The 8977-nt window shown below is 40.1% G+C and overlaps 1 protein-coding gene across 1 annotated transcript; it reads right to left on the minus strand.

The window, feature by feature from the left end:
* Nucleotides 1–2736: 2736 nt before the first annotated feature.
* Nucleotides 2737–4188, minus strand: LOC141301494 (uncharacterized). Its single transcript, XM_073831692.1, has 5 exons — nucleotides 3715–4188; nucleotides 3501–3617; nucleotides 3234–3367; nucleotides 2972–3145; nucleotides 2737–2875 (listed from the first exon to the last, which is right to left on the minus strand). Exons 1-5 carry the CDS (start codon nucleotides 3889–3891, stop codon nucleotides 2737–2739), a joined length of 741 nt encoding a protein of 246 aa, XP_073687793.1. The 5' UTR covers nucleotides 3892–4188.
* Nucleotides 4189–8977: the final 4789 nt, after the last annotated feature.

Below are 8977 nucleotides of genomic sequence, written 5' to 3' on the forward strand. Positions count from 1 at the left end.
AATCTAAAGTACGTGACCACGAAAAGCCTATTCGTCCATCTGCAATCTAAAGTACGTGACCACGAAAAGCCTATTCGTCCATCTGCAATCTAAAGTATGTGACCACGAAAAGCCTATTCGTCCATCTGCAATCTAAAGTATGTGACCACGAAAAGCCTATTCGTCCATCTGCAATCTAATGAATGTGACCACGAAAAGCCTATTCGTCCATCTGCAATCTAAAGTACGTGACCACGAAAAGCCTATTCGTCCATCTGCAATCTAAAGTACGTGACCACGAAAAGCCTATTCGTCCATCTGCAATCTAAAGTACGTGACCACGAAAAGCCTATTAGTCCATCTGTAATCTAAAGAATGTGACCATGAAAAGCCTATTCGTCCATCTGCAATCTAAAGAATGTGACCACGAAAAGCCTATTAGTCCATCTGTAATCTAAAGAATGTGACCATGAAAAGCCTATTCGTCCATCTGCAATCTAAAGTACGTGACCACGAAAAGCCTATTCGTCCATCTGTAATCTAAAGAATGTGACCACGAAAAGCCTATTCGTCCATCTGTAATCTAAAGAATGTGACCACGAAAAGCCTATTAGTCCATCTGTAATCTAAAGAATGTGACCATGAAAAGCCTATTCGTCCATCTGTAATCTAAAGTACGTGACCACGAAAAGCCTATTCGTCCATCTGCAATCTAAAGTACGTGACCACGAAAAGCCTATTCGTCCATCTGCAATCTAAAGAATGTGACCACGAAAAGCCTATTCGTCCATCTGTAATCTAAAGAATGTGACCACGAAAAGCCTATTCGTCCATCTGTAATCTAAAGAATGTGACCACGAAAAGCCTATTCGTCCATCTGTAATCTAAAGAATGTGACCACGAAAAGCCTATTCGTCCATCTGCAATCTAAAGAATGTGACCACGAAAAGCCTATTCGTCCATCTGTAATCTAAAGAATGTGACCATGAAAAGCCTATTCGTCCATCTGCAATCTAAAGAATGTGACCATGAAAAGCCTATTCGTCCATCTGCAATCTAAAGAATGTGACCACGAAAAGCCTATTCGTCCATCTGCAATCTAAATTACGTGACCACGAAAAGCCTATTCGTCCATCTGTAATCTAAAGAATGTGACCACGAAAAGCCTATTCGTCCATCTGTAATCTAAAGAATGTGACCATGAAAAGCCTATTCGTCCATCTGCAATCTAAAGAATGTGACCATGAAAAGCCTATTCGTCCATCTGCAATCTAAAGTACGTGACCACGAAAAGCCTATTCGTCCATCTGCAATCTAAAGAATGTGACCACGAAAAGCCTATTCGTCCATCTGCAATCTAAAGAATGTGACCACGAAAAGCCTATTCGTCCATCTGTAATCTAAAGAATGTGACCATGAAAAGCCTATTCGTCCATCTGCAATCTAAAGAATGTGACCATGAAAAGCCTATTCGTCCACCTGTAATCTAAAGAATGTGACCACGAAAAGCCTATTCGTCCACCTGTAATCTAAAGAATGTGACCACGAAAAGCCTATTCGTCCATCTGCAATCTAAAGAATGTGACCACGAAAAGCCTATTCGTCCATCTGTAATCTAAAGAATGTGACCACGAAAAGCCTATTCGTCCATCTGTAATCTAAAGAATGTGACCACGAAAAGCCTATTCGTCCATCTGTAATCTAAAGAATGTGACCATGAAAAGCCTATTCGTCCATCTGTAATCTAAAGAATGTGACCATGAAAAGCCTATTCGTCCATCTGCAATCTAAAGAATGTGACCACGAAAAGCCTATTCGTCCATCTGCAATCTAAAGAATGTGACCACGAAAAGCCTATTCGTCCATCTGTAATCTAAAGAATGTGACCACGAAAAGCCTATTCGTCCATCTGCAATCTAAAGAATGTGACCACGAAAAGCCTATTCGTCCATCTGCAATCTAAAGAATGTGACCACGAAAAGCCTATTCGTCCATCTGCAATCTAAAGAATGTGACCACGAAAAGCCTATTCGTCCATCTGTAATCTAAAGAATGTGACCATGAAAAGCCTATTCGTCCATCTGCAATCTAAAGAATGTGACCACGAAAAGCCTATTCGTCCATCTGTAATCTAAAGAATGTGACCACGAAAAGCCTATTCGTCCATCTGTAATCTAAAGAATGTGACCATGAAAAGCCTATTCGTCCATCTGTAATCTAAAGAATGTGACCACGAAAAGCCTATTCGTCCATCTGCAATCTAAAGAATGTGACCATGAAAAGCCTATTCGTCCATCTGTAATCTAAAGAATGTGACCATGAAAAGCCTATTCGTCCATCTGTAATCTAAAGAATGTGACCATGAAAAGCCTATTCGTCCATCTGCAATCTAAAGAATGTGACCACGAAAAGCCTATTCGTCCATCTGCAATCTAAAGAATGTGACCACGAAAAGCCTATTCGTCCATCTGTAATCTAAAGAATGTGACCACGAAAAGCCTATTCGTCCATCTGTAATCTAAAGAATGTGACCACGAAAAGCCTATTCGTCCATCTGTAATCTAAAGTATGTGACCACGAAAAGCCTATTCGTCCATCTGTAATCTAAAGAATGTGACCACGAAAAGCCTATTCGTCCATCTGTAATCTAAAGAATGTGACCACGAAAAGCCTATTCGTCCATCTGCAATCTAAAGAATGTGACCATGAAAAGCCTATTCGTCCACCTGTAATCTAAAGAATGTGACCATGAAAAGCCTATTCGTCCACCTGTAATCTAAAGAATGTGACCACGAAAAGAAACTGGCCGTCCAGTGACACAGGAAATTGCGAGACAAATGCAGAGAAGTCTCTGTTCTCGGTGCTGGTTCCGGGAGTGCCATCGTCTGATGTAAAGCTGCAAAAGGAAGGAAAAACAAGTTTAAAAAAATAAAAAAATTATATAACATTGGGAAAACACAATCATGTTGAACCACTGGATGAAATGACCTACCCCGCCAAGGAGTCCAGCAGCACACAAACTGTGGCTGTTGCATTCTTTGCCGCCGGCACCCTGAGGGTTAGGTACTCTTTCACTGCCTGCTGTTGGTCTGCTGGCAGTGTTTGAGCAGCAGCCGCCTCCACTGCCTTCCGCATGTCATTGCTCCTGATGGCGGGCAGCTTATACCTGCATTAAGAAATAAAAGATTATTTATGAATATTCACTGTGACCGGTAAGATATTGGAAATCTATGCGGATCTGCGGGGCCACATACATTTCATGGAGGCGGTTGAGATCCTTTGTGACGTTGCACACTCCTTCGCCGGCCGGTGACATGAAAAACCGATTGCAGGTTTTATCAGGCCGAATGTTTTCTGGCCGTATCTCTCTGAAGTACAGCTGAAACCACTGTGAAAATAGAACAGACTGTTATAAACTAGTACTGAAACCAAAAAATCTTTGTGCATTACAATAAAACAGCACATGCATTGCTTCATACTGTAGTCAGAGAATCAGTCTAATAAGATATGTAAGGCCTTACAGCTTCCTCTGTGGAGGACAGGGCGAACGTGGGAGCCTGCTTTCTAGCTGTTGCGCGGCTGCTGATGCCAAACACAACCCTGCCACCATGCTGCAACCTCTCCACCCAGTCTGCATCCTAGAAAACATGGAAATATTTTAATTGCCAAATCGTACTCATGTCAAAAAATTACAGCATATCATGAGGGACAACTTGCTACAATAGATGAACTTACAGTCAAGACTTCCACAGCTCCAGGGCCCTGAAGGTGACGGAAAACCAAGACTGCCTCGCAGTAATACCGGTAAAGGGTCTTCTCCGCCCCGGACACCTCGCCGCCCTTCAGCAGGTTTCCTCGTATCCTGAGGAAGTCTGCTTTTGCAGCGGTCAGGATCTTCTGACAGTCTTGCATGCTGTGAGAGACTGAAGTGGTGGTAACCGCAGGGTCTAAGACCAGTTGAGGATTCTCCTCGCCGGAGAAGCTCCTTGGTCATGTTGAGCCGCGAGGTACTTTCAGGCAGGATCTGACAGAGCTCCTGGTAATCCCAGGTCCTGCTTGTGCATACCCATTCCCTATTGGATACCTTGGCTTTATGCAGCTCCTCAGCTCTTTCATCTGGCGTGTTGGTTTTCATACAAACCCTAGCCAGATGAACAGAGAGGTTTTCCTGTGGCTTGAAGCACCGTAAACAGTAAACCAGGTGGCGATCAGCAGCAGACCTTCAAGAAACAGACAAAACAACATTTAAATTTAGTAAAGCATATATACTTTCCTGGAAAAGAAACAGACACACACACTCACACACACAGAGTGGATTGCCCTGTTTGACATGCTTTTGAGGGTATAATTTCAATTTACTGCACATGTAATTCAGTATTCAGATTCAGCTTTGATCACAGGAGTAAATTACATTGATTCAAATAAGCAATAAAATAACAGCTTGCATATATGCAAAAGTGTTTTATGTGTAATGTTTCAGCCCTTCAGAAATGACCTGATTCAGGCCTGTGTTGTCATACAGGTAAGTGTGAAACCCCCACCCCCCAATTCACACCTGCTGAAAATGTGGCCACATCTTTGTTTCTTTTTTTTTTGGGGGGGGGGGGGGATTATAGAGGACTATGGATAAAATGTCCCACATGCAGGGTTTTAACAAAAAACAAAAAGAAAAACACTCAAGCTTATATAGCCTACTGTTCTGAAAAAAAGAATCCTGTAAACAAAAGAAATGCTACACAAATTAAACTTTACACAAATACTGGGCGTTAAACCTAAAAAACAAATAGAATTACAAGAAGTATTACATAAAAATAAATTAATAATTTTGGTGTAAGCTTTTTTTTTTATGGAATATCTTGGTTTACCCCTGATTTCACTACGTTACGTTTTTTTTAAAATACTTTGATACTTTTACCAGACTTTAACAAAGCTTTTTATTTTTTTTTTTTTGGAAAAGGTGTTTGTTAGTTTGTTTCGTTTTTATGTTATTTTACTAACTGATGTCACAGGGCGCATTCAAATGTATAGCTTTAACAGTTTTAACATAATACAATCACAATTAGCTACGGACAAAAAAACAAGCCTTACCTTTTCTGAGATTCAGCCATTTTCAAATTAAGCAATCGAAGAACGCGTTCCAGCAAAAGAGAATGTATATGTCCGCTTGAAGAGATATTCAAAAGACATGAGGTGCGTTCGAGATGCACTACACTAGCCTGCCACCGGCTGGCGAGAGCAGCCCCTTGCAGTCGGGGGAGGAGTAAAGAGACGGCCGTCAGGTCGGACACTTATAGGTTTCCGTAGTGTGCTGAAACATTTTTCTTAGCAGTATACTTTAATTTGAACTCTTAAACAATAAGAATATATGTTTACCATATCGCCTAATCTTCATTTTCATCATTAATGTTTTGTTTGAATATCAGATATTCGATATAAAGATTGATTACATACAGGAACTTTTTTAAGAAAAAACACGCAGCACACGTCGTGCTTGTCGTCACATAATCTGACCAATGAGAATAAAGTGTGTCGTCATCAAGGCTTTCGCAGCCGGTTTTAAGCAGCTGCAGCGCCTGACCTCTGCGGCTGCTCTCGTTTTGCTCTCACGGTACTTTGATGGCACACGTGATCGAAAGGCGGCTGCAGCGCCGATCAAAGTCGGACAAATGATCTTACTAGAATGCATTGTTTTGTAAGGCGGCAGCCGATTTCTGGCGGCGCCGCATGAAGTCGAACGCACCTAGTGACAGATCTCCACAAGTGCTTAGTGTATTTACGTCAGGGGGCGGGCTCATCTCCGCCTCCAGCCCCGAAACACGATTGTGATTGGTCGCTCAGCACCAAAACATTAGGTGCGTTCGACTTCATGCAGCGCTGCGCGGACCGATCGGCGGCTGATTTGAAGTAGTGCATGCCGGTTAGAAATTTTGTCTGACTTGAACCGGCGCCGACGCCACGTGACGTTCACGTGTGGCATCAAAGTAACGCGAGAGCGTTTCGAGAACAGCCAGCTTGCTCAGCCAGCGCAGCATTTCAGAAGGGACTGCGCCAGGCTGTGATGACGTCACAGCTTCTCACGATTGGCCACATTCACCACATGACGATGATCACGCGTGTTTCGTGCATAACAAATCAATTTGCATGCCATTTGGTAAATAGTTTACGATCTTTTGACTGCAGTACATTTTACTCCCTTCAATTCTTTATATTGGATTTGTGCAAAAGTTTATTATTGTACTTTTTTCATACAGACCACTTATAGTATTCAGCTGCATATTTAAGTAATATTTTTTACGGAATAACTAAAATGTCACAGACATTTAATGTAATGTGGTGGTCAACACTGATTGATGCTGAAATCTGTAGTTGCTGCTTCACTTGCATGTGCTGCATTTCTTCCAACAAAAAAGGTATTTATATAGCTTCCAATTCATCTACAATAAAGTAGGCAAACGCCACGTGATCTGCCATGTTTGAGGAAGCAACGAGATCTCCAACTTGTCCGACTTGACGGCTCCGTTTTCAGCTCCTCCCCGACTCTGCGCAGCGCAGCATGAGCTCGAACACACCTATTGCCTCTACACATCTGGGCACGTGTGTCAACACAGCAGCACGCTAAGCTATTTGCTGAACGGTGTTGCACGCTTCTTGCAGCATCAGCAGGTTTAGAACACGCTGTTGAATTCAGTCCGAAAAAGATATAGACGGTGGGCCGAGTGGAGATTTCGTGTTTTCAAACGATCTGTGGTGAGGGATAACCCAGTTTTTTATATGTAACCGCTACGCTTTTCAACAAAGTAAATAAAAATTGTTGCCACTCACACACTTTGTCCATTACTATAATATCGATAACTTTCTCCAGGTTATTTTCCCGGCGAATAGAGCAAGCAACTACGTGCGGGGTCCGACCTGCATGACGTATTGATGCCTTCATCCAATAGCGTGCATGGAAAGTGTCGGTGTTGGTGACGCGTTTCTGAACACACTGGCGCGCTTCGCGCCCAGGATTTAAGATTGTGTTATTTAAGATGAGAAATATTTTACCTAATTTTGCGACATATTCAGTTTGACACAAAATGAGTACGTAGAGGTAACGTTATCCATTTGTACTGTTTTTATTTTATGTAATCACCTTTTGTCATACGAGGTCCTGTCATTTCTTTGTAATCTTTAATAAATACATCCTTCTGATTTAACACATTTGACAATGGTATTGCTTGGAAACGAGACAGACAATACTCTTTTTCCCGCCCATGTTTACTTGGAAGAAATGGCAAAACATGAAGTGCTGTATGCATATATTTGAGGGAAGTGGTGGACCCACCATTCCCTTCACAGACATAAGTTGGGAGAAATGTATTAAATCAGTGTTTCTGTGGAAAGACCTTGAGGGCAGAGAAGGTATCATTGCAGAAGAGGCAGTACAGGCATACAAGTTACAAAGCCATGAACCTACAAACCAGTTAGTCAAACCAGCTAACACTGGCTACCACAGGGAGTGCTACAGCCATTTCACAAATATCACGAAGATAAAACGAGCACAAAGGAGAAGAGAGAAGGCAGTATTAGTTGAAGAAACTGCAAAGGAAGGTTGGTATTATATTGTATAGACAGGCGGTGCAGTATTAGACATACAGTACAGGTCTAAAGTTTGGAAACATAACTATTTTTAATGTTTTTGAAAGAAGTTTCTTCTGCTCATCAAGCCTGCATTTATTTGTAAAAAAAAATACAGAAAAAATGTAACATTGTTATATATTATTAATATTACAATTTAAAATGATTGATTTTCAATTTATTATACTTTAAATTATTTCTGTGATTTAAAGCTGAATTTTTAGGATCATTATCACATGATCATTTAGAAATCATTCTAATATGATTCATTATCAAAGTTGGGAACAGTTCTGCTGCTATAAAATCAACACTTTTATTCAGCAAGGATGTGTTCAATTGATAAAAAGTGATACTAAAGATTTATATTATTAGAATTTTTTTATTTATTATTTTGAATAAATGCAGTTCTTTTTAACCTTTTATTCATCAAATATATTAGGCAGCAGAACTGTTTCCAACACTCATAATAAATCAGAATATTATAATGTTTTGTAAAGGATCATGTGATAGACTGGATGTCACATGTGACACTGAAGACTGGAGTAATGATGCTGAAAATTCAGCTTTGCATCACAGAAATAACTTTTTAAAGTATATTCAAATAGAAAACTATTCTAATAATATTTCACACTATTACTGTTTTTTCTGTATTTTTGATCAAATATATGCAGGCTTGATGAGCGGAAGAGACTTTCAAAAACATTAAAAATGTTTCCAAACTTTTGACCTGTACTGTACAGTGCAGTATGGACAGTAGTATACAGTTAAGATAGTATGGTTTACAATAATATAAATTAAATATATTATATATAAGAGCAAAATAGATATACAGTATGAACAACATATACAGATATGTGCAGTGTAGTTGCAGTAACAATATAAGATTAGTACAAAAAAATACACAAAATTTGTTGGCAAACTTTTACATTGGCTTGAAAAGGCCTAGCCCGAAAATATGATAGTAAATATTAAATAGATATTAAATATGATATTCTACAACGGCTATGGCTACTACTAGTTCGCCAACTGAAACGTTACCCTACTAAAACGACACTAACGAGACGCTTACACACGTTTGAACAACACAGTGTACAAAACAAACATTTTATATAGATATCATATTCTAATTAAATGAATACTTCCAATCACACAAAGAATGTCCTTGACGATGATCAATGCGCTGCTGCTGCTGCTGCTGGTGTCTGATAGCTAAATCATTCGTGTAACAGCTGTTCGAAATAAACTACATCTGATTGGTTAATAATAATCCCGTGTCAATATCTTGCCGCGCTATTGGCTCAACTGATATAGTAGGCAACCGCGTTTGCCTGCATATTTACGGGTCGCGAATTATGATTTCGTGGAAAATGTGCAATAAATG

Source organism: Garra rufa, chromosome 25 (assembly GCF_049309525.1).
Source record: "Garra rufa chromosome 25, GarRuf1.0, whole genome shotgun sequence".
Taxonomy (NCBI): Eukaryota; Metazoa; Chordata; class Actinopteri; order Cypriniformes; family Cyprinidae; genus Garra; species Garra rufa.